Source organism: Ceratotherium simum, chromosome 6 (genome assembly GCF_057802395.1).
Source record: "Ceratotherium simum simum isolate JZ-2026a chromosome 6, ASM5780239v1, whole genome shotgun sequence".
NCBI classification, from domain to species: domain Eukaryota; kingdom Metazoa; phylum Chordata; class Mammalia; order Perissodactyla; family Rhinocerotidae; genus Ceratotherium; species Ceratotherium simum.
The window spans coordinates 5,775,598-5,791,411 of record NC_141905.1 but is presented as its reverse complement, the minus strand read 5'-3'; the positions used below and the strand labels follow the sequence as shown (position 1 = coordinate 5,791,411).

At 58.0% G+C, this 15,814-nt stretch overlaps 1 protein-coding gene across 6 annotated transcripts in view; it reads right to left on the bottom strand.

Moving 5' to 3' along the window:
* LDB3 (LIM domain binding 3) overlaps positions 1–15,814 on the bottom strand; it is a 61,250-nt gene that overhangs the window by 39,923 nt on the left and 5,513 nt on the right. For 3 of the 6 annotated variants that reach the window (XM_087431799.1, XM_087431800.1, XM_087431802.1), the window contains exons 2-4: positions 11,321–11,472; positions 10,717–10,792; positions 8,927–9,294 (exon numbers count right to left, since the gene is read on the bottom strand). In XM_087431799.1, coding sequence (XP_087287925.1) covers positions 8,927–9,294; positions 10,717–10,792; positions 11,321–11,472 — 596 coding nt within the window. Of the gene's footprint in view, positions 1–4,149; positions 4,354–5,433; positions 5,457–8,926; positions 9,295–10,716; positions 10,793–11,320; positions 11,473–15,814 lie in introns of all 6 variants that reach the window. The other 3 variants (XM_087431798.1, XM_087431801.1, XM_014789011.2) reach the window with 2 other exon arrangements.

Here is a 15,814-nt window from a genome sequence, read left to right as displayed (position 1 = left end):
AGCCTGCCTCCCCAGCCTATGGGCCAGCAGCCCACCTGCTCCTCTTACGGATGCTGAAACTGAGATGCAAAGAGGCCAGCCAACTAGCTCAAGGTTACAGCAGTTAGGGGCGCCATTGAGTTAAAACCCAGGCTTCCTGGCTCCCAGCAGTGTCCTTTCCATCAGACCCTCTGTGGTGACAACGGCTCAGAAAGGCCACTTCTGCCCACTGGGGCCTTGCATACTCCAGATACTCCTCACCTGGAGACACGGCCCAGCCCAGACACTCGCCCTGTCCAGCATGCCCCTGCCTGCCGCCATGGCTGCCTCTACCTGCCCCCCAGGGGAAGCTGGCTGGGAGGGGACCTCCCCAGGGCCCATGACTTCTACCCTCTCTGCGAGGAGTTGGATGGAAGAACTGGCCTAGTCTCCCAGGATTGGTAGTTTCTCAGGATCGGTCCCCCGTGTCTGGCTCAGGGTGGGCTATGACAGCAGAGGTGGAGAAAAGTGACAAAAGGTGACCAAGGTTGGGAGGGGCTGCCCCTACTTTCCTGAAGGCTTTGCCCTGGCCCGGAGAGCTACAGGTACTGGCAGCCTACAGTTGTGATCAGATCGGGAAGACGAGCAGATCCCTCTGGGGTCCAGGCAGCGAGGAACCTGGGGCTGCCCAGGGAGCAGAGGAGAGGATCTCACTGGGGAGGCCATTTCTGGCAGAGGGAGGAGTCCCAAGGGTTCCCAAAGAAAAGGCTAGGTCTTTGGGTAAGACGGGCAGTAGGAAGGAACCACCAGGACTCCCTGGTCTGCTAGGAGGAGAGGAGAGGAAGTGTGGATTGTGCCCTGGGAGACGGAAGGTGTGGCTCCACGCCTAGGCCCTGCCCTTGAGCCTGTCTGAATGGAGCACTGTGTTCCAGAAAGGAGATGGAACGCGTTTGCTGCCATTTTCCCGGCATGGGCCCTTGAGGTGTTCCCCTGTTCCTTCCACTGCTCCAAGGGTTCAAGAAAGCTGCCAGGAGAGAGACCCTTGGGATTCCCATTGTTGGCTTCATTTCCCACTGTACAAGGAATGGTGTTGCTGCCAGGACAGAGACTGGGAGTCAGATAAAGGAACTGCTGTGCCATTTGAGTCTCTGGGGCTCAGGGAGAATGCATAGAGAGAGAGGACAGAACAAGCCCTGCAGTCCTGGGACTCTGGGGCCGAGGCCACTCTCTGGAGCTGCTCCCAGCAGAGTCTTCTTGCCACCAAAAACACTCCACGGTCACTATAACGTCAAGGTCACCTCTGGGCATTTACTCTACTGTACACTGCCCCCAAACCTGACTCATCTTTCACCTCTCATGGGTGGTCCTGGCAAGTGCTGGCTGCTCCAGATCCATCTTCCATGAGGATTCTGGGGAGTGGCCTCTAAGAGGCCCCATTGTCACCCTCTCCCCTGAAAAATGGCCCAGCGTGGATTTTGACATTCAGGGCTATGTTGTCCCAGTGCAGACAGGAAAGGCCGGGGGAGCCCCCACAAAACATGGCAAGAAGAACACAGATACACCCTCAGCCTTGGGGGGCAGCGTGGGTGTTGGTACTCTCATTTCTGTATCCATAGTGACATTATTTGGGGCAAACCTCCAAAGACAAGTACTTGCCTGTGTAGGCTGCAGGGCATGTCATTTGGCTGTGAGGTGGGTGTGAGGAAGAATGTGGACAGAGCCACTGTCCTCAGACACAATCCCACCAAACCCACACATCCCGCAACCAGACAGACGGACGACGGAACAGACACTGTGGGGTCTACTTACGCCAGCGGCGATGCCCTGCCAAGCAGAGGAAAGCCCAGCAGTGAGTGCGGGTCCATCAAGGGATGGCAGAGGGGCGGCGCACACACAAGGGAGCAGGGTTAGGATCAGAAACGAGTTATGGGAGTGGGGCACAGAAAGGAGGAAGAGAGACAAAAAGAAAACTGTCAGTGAGGAAGGAATCATGGAAATTAACAGCAGCACGGAGCACCGAATGGCAGAGAGGGGAAGCTCTTACCACAGGCACCACGGCAGCATCAGCCCAGCAGGACTGGCTTAGAAGGGAGGGGAAAGGATGTTGCTTCCCAGACACGCAAGGGAAGGCAAAGGGCGGGGAGAGGGGGGGACAGGAGGGAGATGAGGTAGGTCTTTCGAGAAGCCTAGATTAGATCAACGGTGCATCATGTTAAAAAAATCATGAGTGCCCTAGTGGTAAAACCAAATGAGAGCAGTCTTTTCCCAAGGTGCAGAAAATATAAAGTTAGTGAAGAGCAGTTCTTCCATTATCTTCCACTGAACTTCCCTTTGGCGACGGTTACCACTTCTAAGAGCACACCAAGGACACGTGGCAAACAAATGTTAACAGGAAATCTCGGTTAGCCCTCTGGCTTAGTCAGGCAGCCTTGTTTTTCTGGGTACACATGAGCTAATGGTTGTGTTTTTAAACTTGCATGGTCATATTTTCTGCTTCGAACGATGGGATTAAGTAAATCAACACTGCCTAAAATTCTGCAAAGAGCTGCCCCCCTGAGTCCTGCCAGTTTGAGACTCACGGCTCCAGGGCGAGCAACCTTCGCCCCCTGGTGGCCCAAAGGCAATACTGTGTGCCTGAGAGGGCGGGGCTCCCTAGGAGAGCCAAGAAGTCTTCACACAACGTTCCATCCTTTGGCCTCTGGAGCCTGCGCGGTATAACCTGCCCACGTATCATGGCTACAAGGGCTGGGTTCTGGAAAGGCCAAACACTATAGGAGTTCTCTAGGACCTTTTTTTTTTTTTTTTTTTTTTTTGGTGAGGAAGATCAGCCCTGAGCTAACATCAGTGCTAATCCTCCTCTTTTTGCTGAGGAAGACCGGCTCTGAGCTAACATCTATTGCCAATCCTCCTCCTTTTTTTTTTTCCCCCAAAGCCCCCCAGTAGATAGTTGTATGTTACAGCTGCACATCCTTCTAGTTGCTGTATGTGGGATGCGGCCTCAGCGTGGCCAGAGAAGCGATGCGTCGGTGCGCACCCGGGATCTGAACCCCCGGCTGCCAGTAGCGGAGCACACGCACTTAACTGCTAAGCCACGGGGCGGGCCCCTCTCTAGGACTTTTTAACCCCTCTATCCCTCTTACAACATCTGTTTTTCGTAGCTCCAAGTACAACCACCATTTTAAGATTTCTCGCCTTAGGTTGCTGGGGATCCTGACTCAGGGATAAGATGTTGCCCAAAGAGATCACCAGTCAGTTCTGAAATTCAACACTAATGGTATTCCGAGCAGAAAACAGTAAGAAACTGTGAGTGTGTGTGAGAGGGTCAGAGTGTGTGTATGAAAGGAAGAGAGAGACCAGAGACAGAGAGACGGAGACAGAGAAGAAGACAGAGAGAGAGAGAGGAACACACAGAAAGAGAGAAATACAGAGAGAGAAAGAGAGACTGAAGGAGGGAGAGAGGTCCCCACTAGTGTTTGTATTATTAGCAGTTTCATCCACAGTGATTTTCAGCCCACTCTTTCCCTACTCAGCCCTCGTGTTCCTCAACCATCCCTGACAGGCCAAGACCAGGAACCAAGGATGTCCTCAGTCCACCACCCTGAGGCCAGGCTTTCCTGGGGCAAACAGGGAGGTGGCCGCCCAGTCCTGGGGGCTCCCCAGGCTCTGCAGTGGGGCTGACCACCAACAGCACCGCGGAGGGTTGCTCCAGAGGCCCCTTCCCAAACAAGAAACCCAGGCACGTATTGGAATTGCTCTTATCATCGGAAGAATGCAACAACTTCCCCCCAAATAATAGCTTAGTTGTGAGAAGACTGGGGTATCCAGAATGTGACCCTGGTTAACAGGATTCCAGAAGTCTCCTTCTAAACCAGCCCCATCATGGAGCCTGGGAAAATGCAGAGGCCGTCAAAAGCACTTGGAGGAACCACCGTATTCTGTATTTCTCCACCCTTCTCCTAAAGCTGACGGTGAGATTGACTCTGAAGAGAGAACATCACGTTCTGGAAGGCCTGGGCAAAGGCTGGCTCCCCTCTAAGGGCTGTGCCCGGGGAGACCTGATGCCAGGAAGGAAAGCTGGTCCTGATGGCTAAAGTCTCCGATGGCGCCCAGCGGCCAGGCGGCCTCGGCCCGCGGGTGACGAGGCCCGGCCAGCTGCGGTGGCGGTCACGGCGGCGGAGGGGAGGCGCTTACCCGCTGAAGTCACTGCCCTGGGCCTGGGCCTGCCCGGCGATGGCGTCCATGATGGCGTCCTGGGAGTACATGCTGATGGGCGTGTTGTACTGCGCGTGGATGATGGTGGCCTTGCCGCCCAGCCCCTTCACCTCGATGGGCTTGTGGGTGGATAGGGCCGAGTCCTTGAGGGCGCTGGGGTTGAAGCGTTCCTGGTAGTCAGCGCTGGGGGAGGGGGGCGGGCAGGGGGGAGGTGGCAGGGAGGACGGAGAGGGAGGTGGGAGGAGAAAAGGGTAACAGGTGGTGTTACAGGGCAGTCAAGGCCAGGGTTGGTGGTGGAGGGTGTCGAGAGAGAGCTCCCACAGTCTGATCCCAGGCAGGCTCCCCAGGTCCCCGACTGTGGGCGGCCGGGTGTGGTCAGGAAATTCTGGGCACCCTCCCCAAGCCCTTTGCAGAGGGTTTTCTGGCCCATCTCAGCTTCCCAGATCCCTGGAGGCCCGCTCAGCTGAGCCACCTCCCAGGGTCGGCAGGGGGCGCCAGGCATTGAAAGCTCTCATCACACCGCGGGCAGCAGAGACAAAAAGGGTTGGGGAGTGGGGTTGGGGGTAGGGGACAGGAGCTGGGCCAGCGTGAGAGGCAGCAGCAGCCCAAGCAGAGACCGGAAGGCCCCAAAGGCGGAAAGCAGCCCCACTGGGCAGCCGTAAGGATTCTGAGCTTGGTTCCTCCACGCAGGGGCTCATCCTGCTGGCCACCCCCTTGGTGGCCTGGGGCTCTGCTCCTCCAGACACTTCAGTGCGTGTGCTTCTTCCTCTGGGCAGGGCTCAGGCTGCTCAAGCCTCCTCAAGTCCAACTTGCTGTGTGGCAGCCAGTCTCTACCCATCAGGGCTGTTCCCTCCAGTAGGTAGGTGCACTCCCCGGTGAAGACAAGGTCCGGCGCAGCCCTTGTGAGCATCCCGCCACGTCAGAAATGTCTTCGGGCTCATACAGAGCCCAGTGTCAGCATGGCACTCCACCCCCGGCCCCCAGAGCCAGCCTGCCGGTCTTAAGCAGCTGCAGCAGGATATTGGGAACAGAGCAGCTGGGGGCATCAGACAGAGCCCCAGGACCCCTCCCCAACGCCTCCACTCCATACTCGCAGCTTCACACACATGCAGGCTCACTCAGGGACACCAATGCACCACCACTCACGCATGCACACACATGTACACATGCTGACACAGACACACGCTGTCCAGACCGATGGACACATGGACGCATGCTGGGATGTGCACGCAAGGACACACCCATGCTTTCTTTGATACTAACTTGGCTGGAGAGTTGGCTACCACCTGGGGAGGAGAGAAAGAGCAAAGAAGACAGGGCTATCAGAGTGAGGCTCCTGCTAAAGGTTTGAGCGTGGGGACCATCCTCAGACTGGCCATTGTGGAGGCAGAGCTGGTCTGGACCGGCACTGGGTGAGGAGAGTGTGGAGTGAGGAGGGGAAGAGCTCAGAGTCGGATCACGGCCTCTTGGTTTGGGTCAGAGATGCCGACAGCAGCGTTTCTTCCTTGGTAGGTCCACAGTACCCAAAACTTTGCCAGGAAGAAGAGTTTTCTTGTTCCTCTTCGTGGGCGCTTATGTACCATGTACGTGAATCCCCCACATACGACCTGGCTGTAGACCCCGGGAGAGGAAGCTGGAGATGGAGACAGGTCCAGCTGTGGCTGCTACGAGAAGGCAGTGCCTCCTGGCCAGACAGCGGCTCTGACTAACCCTCGTTTAATGGGACCCCACCTCTCACTCTTATCTAAGATCCAGCCTCCTGGAGCATCGTCTCCTTGGGGGAGGCATTGCCTGCCTTATGTTTCTTTAAATGCAAATTCTTTGCAGCGGCAGACCCTGGCAGCACCAATGGCCCTGTCAGAAACCCGAGGAGAAAGAATGCAGAAGGCGGTGTCCCTGCCCCCAAACTCTGCCACCTTCCCAGATCTGACCACTGTGGGCTCTGGCTGGGGGAGCCTGGTCATCCCTTGGCCAGGACCCTGGGGAGCCAGGCCAAAGCCAGGGGGCCACCAGCCCCAGGCAGCCTCTGCTCAGCCCCAGGCCCCTGTGTCAGAGCTGATAAAATTCTCTCTGTCCTCCCAGGCTTGAAATAGCTCCAAGTGGAGCTATATTAGGAAAGGGCTAGCACAGATCTTCCGTTCCTTCTCCATGTTTGGCCAGTGCTGACAGCTGCATGGTCAGCTTTGCCCTGACCAGCTGTGCCCCCTGCAGAGGGCAGTGTTGGCCTCTGCCCTTCCCTGCCAGGGGAAGCCAGGTCCCTCTTTGTTATTGATTCCTGCCCCCTGCTTAGCTTTCACCTGAGGACCTGGAGGCTGGTATGCCTGCAGCAGACACAGCTCAGAGAGGAGCCAGCACCCCGGTCTTGAGGAGGATGACCCAAAGATGTAAGACCTGCCCAGGGGCTTTGCACCTAGTGGCCTGAAGGACAGTGCCCTTCAGAGCCAGCCCAAGAGAGGACGAGGAGAATGGGGCTGCAGGGATGCTCAGGCCTGGCTGCCCTCGCCCTCCATTGGCTCCTCTGCACTCCTCCTGCAAGGATACAAGCTGCCCAGAGAGCGAGTAGGGGAAGGAGCTTCCTTTTGGAGCCAGGTGGGACAGAGTTCAAATCCTGACCCAGCCTCTTCCTAGCGCTGTGACTGTCTCAGCCTCAGTCCCTTCAATTGTCAAATCAAGATGGCGTTGCCCACTGCACAGACAGGGTGTGCAGACTAAACAGAACGGACGCACAGAGGGATTAGCAGTTGCCCTGTTGCCCGTGAGCAGCTAGACGCTTACTGAAGGTGGTGGCCTCGGCCTGTCAGAGGCTGCCCCCTGCCCATACTGCAGGGGACTGCAGCATCAGCCTTCACTCGAGATGAAGCAACCACTGCGCTCTCTCCCATAGCCCATCTCCCGGAGGAAACTGCTGGACCCTGCTGCAGTGTCGGGTAATAATTTAACATTTGTCAGGTTTTGAGAAGCCCCTGTGCCAGTGGAGGGCACCACGGGAGTCATGGGAAGCAGCGGAGGTCTGGCCCCTGACTTCCCCAGGCAGGTAGGTCGGTCCCTGTCTCCATGCAGAGAGGAGTCAGGCCAACCCAGATGCCAGTCGTGTCTGCCACTCATTAGTTGTGTGACCTTGGGCAAATTACCCACTCTCTCTGGACTTTTATTTCCCAGCTGCAAAGTGGGGGAAATGATGCCCACCTCTGAAGTTGCTGAGAGAGTTGTGTTAGATAAAGTGTGTGGACTATTAGCCAACCTAGACTGAGGGCTCCATAAAGGGAGACAGGACCATCATTGCAGGTGGGCCTCAGGGAGGTCCTAGTCCACCAGAGGCTGACCTCTCTGCCAGGGGCCAGTCCCAGAGAGGACCAGGAAGAGCTACCAGCCCATCCAAGGCAGGAGAAGAAGACCATTTCTTCTCTGCCATTCCCTGAGTTTTCTGGCAGAAGCTCCTTGCTGGAAAAAGCCCGGGGGTATATGGCTCTGCCACTTTGGTCCAGGGAAGCCGGGGTCCAGGTGCTCAGACTGTGGAGTGCCTGAAGTCAGCTTCACTCAGGATCCCAGAAGGAGCTGGGGGATCTGAGGAAGCTGGGGATCCCCAGGGGAGCAGTGAGCTGGCAGGCACGGTACCTCCTGCAGCAAGGGCAAAGGAAGGACATGAGTGTGAGTCAGGCTGACCCGGTTTGCCATTCTGACTCCGTGGTGTGCCAGCTGTGTGACTCCAGGCAATGCTGACGGTAGCATGTATTGAGTGTGCCAGAACAGAGCTCAGGACGGCGCACGTGCTGTCTCATTCAATCCTCCCAGAAATCCTGAGACGTGGACAGTCTCATGGCCATGGGAAGAGGACGAGCCCAGAACCCCTAACCACTGGGCGATATTGCCTTGCCTCACTCAGCCTGCTCTGATCTAGCACACAGAGATAATACACCTATTGCATGGTACATGGTAGAAGTTACAATGAGATAATAAGTGTGAAGGACTTGGAAGCTAATACATGCCCTGCTTAGGGGCTCCCTCTCCTCAGCCCCTCCGCGATGCCCATCCCAGCTCCTGGTTCTTTTAACTCCTGTGCTCGCAGTCCCACTAGCTAGATTGGGGGTGGGGGGTAGGGGGAGGGCTGCTGTTCTCCTGCACAGTCCCTTTCTCCTCGAGGTCCTGCTTTCTTGCTGCCCAATCCTAGCCAAGGTCAGTCCTGCAAGCCCACTCCCCTCACACCATTGCCGAGTCTCTCTGCACCCCGCTCAGGTGCTTCCTCCTCCAGGCAGCCTACCCAGACCGCTACCAGCCCTAGAGAGCTTGCCCTCCCACCTCTCTAATTCATCCCTGCTTCTGCCTCACGGCTCCCAGAAGGGTAAGGACAGCCTCTCCCCTGCCCCAAAGCTCCTGGAGGTAGCAGGCTTTGTCCTGTCCTGGGGGGTGGCCTGGTGGGATTGTTTTGGGAGTCAGAGTCTCTTGCATTCAGGCCTGGCTTGGCACTTAGTAGCTGGCCAGCTAGACCTCAAATTAACCTTCTCTGAGCCTCAGTTTCCTCCTCTGCAAAATCCGACATGTCACCTCAGGGTTGTATAAAGCAATGATGTGCCCAGCTCATGGCAAATGTCAATAGGGTCATTGCTTTCATTGCCCTCAGCCTGCTCTGCCTCCTGGGCTTGAGGCCGGCCAGATTGAGGCCAGCTTCTCACTCTGACCACCTGACCAGGCCTCTACCAAGCACTGAGGACCTAGGTGGCCCCAGACCACCAGTGGAAGCTGTGGGCCCGTTACCTACCCTCCTGGGAGTGCAGCACCTGTGGCCTTCCCTCGGAGGCTCATCTGATACATCTGAGCCATCTCCCTCAGGGTCTGTGCCGAGTACAGCCCGATGGGGTTGTTATACTGCCTTGGCTGGCTCGAGCCCAGCGGCACTTTCGGGCTGAGTGAATCCAGGGCTCCCTCCGGGCTGGTCTTGGCCCCCGGGCTGCCCCGCGGAGGGCCGAGGTCAGAGGCCTCCGTGTGTGAGGAGAAGACGGAGGTCTGGGAGAAGGAGGAGCTAAAGGTCTGCCTGAGCTCCGGGGTGCCTGGGGTGCCAGGGCTGGGCCTTGCCTCGGGGCTGGGGCTGGGCGCTGCCAGGCTGCCGTTCGTGTCCAGAGCAGGGTCCTGGCACAGGGTGGCCGCCATGCAGGGAGAGAGAAGAGAGCAGTTAGAGGCCACACGCATCCCAGCACTTCTGTGTGGACCTGAAACAGAAGGGTTAGTGCGGGCACCCCGCAGCCTTCCACCCTGCAGCCCACAGCTCGCTCACAGAGCTCGGCCCCTGGAACAGAAGAGCCTTGTTGGGAAGAGCGGGGCGGGCACACAGCTCCTGGCCCTGCAGCCGGCATCTGCCTGGACAAAATGGCAAAGCCCCACACAGAAAGCCAAGCCAAGCCAGCCTGCCTGTGGGCTGGAGAAAGGGCTGGAGAAGGGGACTGTGGGGCTCAGGGAGTAGGGGGACCCACCTCCATCCTACATCTGTTCCCCCTTCTCCCGAGCAGGGGCACCTGGTGGGCATGGCCAAGCCTCCTGCTCTACTGACCCACACTGAAATGTCCCCACATGGCTGGTGAGAGGGGACCTGTCTGGCTGGCAGTGCATAGGCAGAGTAGAGGTGCAGGAGGGGAAACTGAGGAAGTAGGCAGCTGACGTTTGGTTCCCTTGCCAAATGTCAAAGTTGCCTCTGCAACTTCTCCCAGGCAGCGCTCTGCCTGCTTCCCCAATCTGTTGCCTGCCCCCAATCTCCTGTCAACCTCTTCCTCTCCACTCTCCCCACCCTGCCCATCGCCCACTCTGCCCCACTGGAGAGACAGGGGTCGGTATGAGGTCATGCAGGGAGGGATGGGAGTGGGCTCCTGCAGGAGTGGTGGAGGCCTTCCCATGCCTTGGGGTCACGGAGTTGAGCTGCTTCGAGGGAGCTAAGAAGGGGCCTGGGGGATGGTGGTGTGGTCTGGGACCAGGGGTCCACCTTCTGCCCGGTGCCTGCCTCTTGGCCACCACCAGCACTTCTGATTGGACTCTGGGGTGTGCTGTTGGGAGGAGAAATTGAAGCCAGAGGGAGAGATCCTATGTCAGAGGAGAAGCCGGGAGAGCCAGCAGGAGCTGGCCTGGGAGCTCCTCCTGGAGTGACTGGCTCAAGCTGGGGCCTCCTACTTTTATGCCACAGTCACCTGCCCTCCCCAGCACCTCAGGAGGATGAGGGTCAGAACCTTCTGGACACTTGTCCCGTCTGGCTGGGAGGGTGATCCCCCTCCTGAGAACATGGCTGCCTAAGCTGGTCTCCCATCAGCCCAGCCACGAGGCCTGGGGTGTGGCCAGCACTCAGGCAGGCATCCCCACACCCAGTATTTCATGGGGGCTCAAGCACCCCTCCCCGAGGGCCTGCCCTACCTCCCCAGGATCAGCCGTGGCAGGGGCAGGTGTGGGGCAGGGCTGACCCCACCACCTCCCCCAGTTGGGCCAGCCAAGGGTCAGGCAGGCAGACCAGGGACCGCACACCGGGAACCACAGCTGAGAATGGAGCCTGCCACCGACAGTCACACCTACCTTCTGGTGGGGGATCACCGGCAGAGGGGACTGGATGGGAGGCGCTGCCGTGGAGATGGGAATGGGACGCTTCGACCTGGAGAAACCAGAAATGGGACCAAGTAAAGACAGTTGCCCCTGGGGCCAGGCGCTCTTGCCTGGGCAAGGGTGGCAAGGGGAGAGCAAGGGAGTGTTGGGTGAGAGGGCCTGAGGCCCACTGTCCACCCCGTGGGCTGGGTGCCCCCAGGAAGGCACTGGGCCTGACCAGGATGGAGAAGTCATGGCCCTTGAGCACTTTGCAGCCATAGGCCTCTGCTTGCCTTGGAAGGCTGCCTGGGTGAAGAGGAAGCAGGGAAGAGCCTGGACTCCAGGCCTGAATGCCCACGTCCTGGCAGCACCGTGACCTACCCTCTCTGAGCCTCATCTGTGGAGTGACACACAGAGGTGGCAGGTGCTTGACAGAGACTTGGACCTGGTCTTTCCTCTGGTCCAGGGGCTGTCCTTACTATCCTGAGAGGTCCTGTAGACAGGGCTGGGCCCACGAGACTACTGCTGGACAGCCCCTCTCTCAGCCCCTGAGGCCCACACCCCGGCCTCCCCCCTGCTCTGGAGAGCCCCCACCTACTTCTGCAGCGTGAGGCTCAGGTTGTAGCTGGCAGACTTGATCTTGTTCTGGGCCTCCAGGTGGGTCATGGTGTCTGTGTTGACGCCGTCAATGGCCACCACGAGGTCACCCTGGCTGAGCTGGGACTGGGCGGCCTTGCTGCCTGGCGTGATCTGAGAGGATGGCAGATGAGGGGGTGAGCATGAGTAGGTGGGGCTGAAAGGGAGCAGTCCTCAGGGAAGAGTCACCTGGACCGTCCGGGAGAGGCCTCCCGGTACCCGCTGCATTCACTATGGCCAGTACCCGCTGCTCACCAAGCCTGGCTCCTTGTGCTGGCACACAGCCACCACAGTTCCTCGTGTTTTGTATCTGAGTGTGGCCATAAGACCAGCTCTGGCTGGTGGAATGTGGGTGGAGACAGTGCACGCCACTTCCAGGCCTGCCCCTAGCAACCGTCCTTGCCATTCTGCACTCTCTCTGCTTGTTGGCTGACTCGATGCAGAGGACGCAGAGGAGGAGAGCCAAGCCACTAACTGGAAGGGACCTGGATTCTGGAGTAACTGCTTCGAGGAGAGGCGACTAAGGAGCACCGCATTGGGTGTTGCATGAGTGAGAAATAAACTTCCGTTGTGCTAAGCCGTTGAGATTTGGGGGCTGTTTCTTACAGCAATTAGCTTACTATAACACCTGCACCCCAAAAAGCCATGGAGCAGGAGGATCCAGGAGGGAGGTGATACACAGGAACTCGGACTCAGCACCACCACGGAGGCACTGCCAGGCCAGCAGGCAGGACAAATGTCCCTTCACAGAGCATCCTAGTGCAAGTGCCCAGTGCTGCAGAGGGCTGCGGGAGCAGACAACCCTGCCTGGGGGAGCAAGGTCAGCTGGGACATGGGCAGGGCTCAGTGCTCTGTAGTTGGCTTCATACTTCCAGGTGTGGGGGCCAGTTCCCAAACCCTGCACCCTAGTGACATCACAGAATGTTAGAGTCCGAGGGCCCCACCCCCAGTGAGAGCACACAGAATGCCATGGATGCTCCACCCTGGGAACATCCCATGCGGTGTCAGGAAAGCCACACTCCAGGGACGTTACTTGGGATGCCATGATGGTTCAGACTCCACTCCCAATGACATCATGCACAATGGTAAATTCTGCATTCCCAGCCCCCAGTATTAGCACGCTGATTGCTGTGGTGACCCCTCCCTGCAGTGATATCACATGGAATGCAAAATCCTGGAGGGCCTAGTGACATTACCTAAAATAGCTTGATGGCTGGCCCCTAGTGACATTACTTGGAATATGATGAAACCCCGCCCCTAAGGATGTCTCATGGAATATCATGGAGACTCTGGCTCCACCCCCCATGACATTGCATGGAATACTATGCAAGCCCCACCCTCTGCTGACATCACACAGAATGACTCGATGACCTGACTCCCATGACATCATGTAGAAGTCCCCCTGTGACATCACGTGGAGTGCCATGGAGGCCTCGCCCCAGTGGCATCATAGGAAAGAGGAGCCCCTGGGAGCCACCTCCCACCAAGCTGTGACTGGAGGGTGTCTCTTGGCTTTTCCTCCTCCACATGCCCACCAGCCAGTCCTCCTGGCTTCTCTGGGCACATCCCAGTCACCTTCCTGGCTACACCCCAGAGATAAGGCCAGCTCCTAATGCTGGCAGAAGCCATCTTCTGGCCAAGGCCTGGGGACCATCCTAGAAGGAGCCCAGAGAGGACCTGGGGACAGTCCCACACCCTGGGTGCCAGGCCTGGGTGGGCCTCTGGCCAGGCCCTGGGCTTCCAGACATGGATGGAAGCCTCCTGCCTGGCCCCTCACAGGGAACTCCCCTCCAAACCAGGGCCCCTACAGTTACCAGGCACCAGCCCATTCCCAGATGGGCTCTACAGGGTGGGCCAGAAACCACACGTGCTAGCCTAGTAATAGCAGCAAGACCGGGGAGCCCTTGCCCGTTGCCCCTGACCCACCATTTCAGCCCCAGGGACTGTGGTACCTTCTTAAACACTGGCTACCTTGTGCCTAGAGCAGTCTCCCCCAGCCCCTGGATCTGCTGAGATGAGGATCTGCTGAGACGAGGATCTGCTGAGACTGTAGAGAAACAAACTCCTAGATTGCCAGGAAGCCACGTCGTCTGTTGGCGAAGCCCAGCCTGCTCTCCAGGTCCCCCTGGAGCATCTTGGAACTACTTGGGCCTTCTCAGAATACATGTCGCCCTTACCCCAAAATTCATGGCCATAGGGAGCCTCTGCTAATGACGGGAATGTGTTGTTTCCTTTGATTTAAGGGGTTGAGCAAAGAATGAAAAACAGCAAAGAAAAACCAAACACTTTCTAGGCTGAGAGGGGACACCTGAGGGCAAGCTGAGCTGCCTGGCAGGCCTGTCCTGCAGAAAATTGCCTTTCCCCACACCTTCTGGCGTCACGTTCAGGCCTGTGCTAGCCCCAACATTTTATTATAGACATCATCAGACATAGAGAAAGCAGAAAGAATTCTACAGTGACCACCCAAATACCCACCACCAAGGTTCCACTGTAGCGTTTCACTCAACTTGCTGTATCACACGTCTGTCCCTCTCTCCGGCCATCCACCCATCTTATCTTTGAAGCATTTCTGAGAAAGTAGCAGATACCAGTATGCTTTCATTCAGGGTGATTTGTGCAATGCCTCTGCTGTCCTAGTGGACTGCCCACAGGGCACCCCCACACCTGGGATCCCCCACACCAGGTTTCCCCCGGACCCTTCTAACAATCCACAGAGAAAGTTCCTCACCCTGCAGCAGGGAGCTCGCTGGTGGGACAGCCGCAGACCCCAGGTGGAAGGGCAAGCCCCGTGCCTGCTGAGGGGATGCCTGCCAGGGGGCACCAGAGCTGTGCCCAGAAGGTCACAGATGACAGTGTGAGCAAGGACACCAGAATAACATCCAAGAGAGGCTGGGGCCAGATCAGCCAGGGCAAGCCGCGGGGCCGCCTGGAAGCCCTCCCTGCGGAGGGCCTTGGGGACATCTTTCTCCCTCAGGCATGGGCTAGCTAACACCAATCCTTCCCGCTGGGTCCCCTGCCTTCCCCTGACCCGGCTCTCCCTCATCCTCAGGTATGGACTGGAGCGATCCTTGTTCCTGGGGAAGAGCTCAGCCTCCCCTGGGCCTGGTCAGTAGCAAACTTCCCGAGGGGAGCCGCCGAGCTGGCTCCTGCCTGCCCCAAGCGCCTCTCTCCCTGCACCTGTGTCTGCCCATCAGGGCTCAGCTGGCCTGGCCTTTCGCTGCCCTGAGCAGGGCCCAAGACCCCTCGGGCTGCGGGAGATGGAGGGTGCTCCTTAGAGAAGGAGGCAGGATGGAGGCAGGGACCCTAAGGAGGTCACCCCCAGCTCAGCCTGAGGGCCACCAGATCCCCTCTCTCCTCCATAGGAGCAGCCTGCCCGGCAGAAGGGTGGGGCCACCCTCGAGCCCTTGCCCAGAGACCAGGGCTGTGAAGAGTGCAGTCCAGGCATGATGTACCCATGTACCTCTTATCTGGCTCTCTACTTCCCTCTCTCTGCTTTCCTTGTCCCAGAAAGGACCCAAAGCTGCCAAATCCTTAGAGGACTTTTCTTTCTTTAAAGTCTTTCCAGGCCCTTTTGAGCATTTGAAAAACTTCGTAATGATTATTTCATTCCCACTTCGCTTTTCAGTCTTCTTCAGTCACCAGCCGCCTCTCGAGTGGGACTCACCAGTGGGCAGAGCTCCAGGACTGAGGGCCTGTCTGAGAAGCTCCCTAGGACAGGCTCTAGGTGTTTGGGGCCAAGATTGCCGCCTGGCCCCCAGGAGTCCTTCCTCCTTGCCGGGCTGTGATTTAGGGCACCCCACAGGGGGCACAGGGATAGGTGGTGTCAGGGAGCATCTGTAGCCCCAGAGACACGTGGGTGTCTGGTAGGAGTGGGAGGCAGCAAAGCAAAGAGCATGGACTCTGGTCTGAGCCGGACATGAGGTTGCAGGGCCAGGCTCCATGCCCTCCATGTAAAGACAGCAACAATGCCTTTCTCCCAGGATTGCTGTAAGGATTACGGTATTAAATAGGATATTAGACAACAGGGTGCAGGGCTGGGAAAGCGTCAGGGAAGCTCCGAACTGAGGATGTGCAGGGGCTGCTCCCAACCCCTTCCCCTGGAGGTGACAGAGAGGCCAAGGCTGGGAGGTACATCCCTCAGCTCCACGGGATACAAGATCTGGAGCTGGCAGAGGGTGGGGTGACAGGGGTCAGCCCCAAGTGACCAGTCCTGAGCCAGCCTGCTGTCTGTCCCTAGAGCATCAGCTGGAGGGAAGAGGAGTTCTGTCCAGGGTCCCGGGGAAGCAAGGCGCCGGCTGGAGCCCATGCCCTCGGCTCCTGTTTCCCCAGCTCCCTGGCAGCAGAGGGGCAGCCGGGCTCCAGAAGTTCCCAGCCATCTCTCCCTGTGCTCAAAACCAGACAGGCCGCTGCCTTCCTTCCCCTCTAGATCTGCCAGTGTAGGTGTTGGTGGGATGAG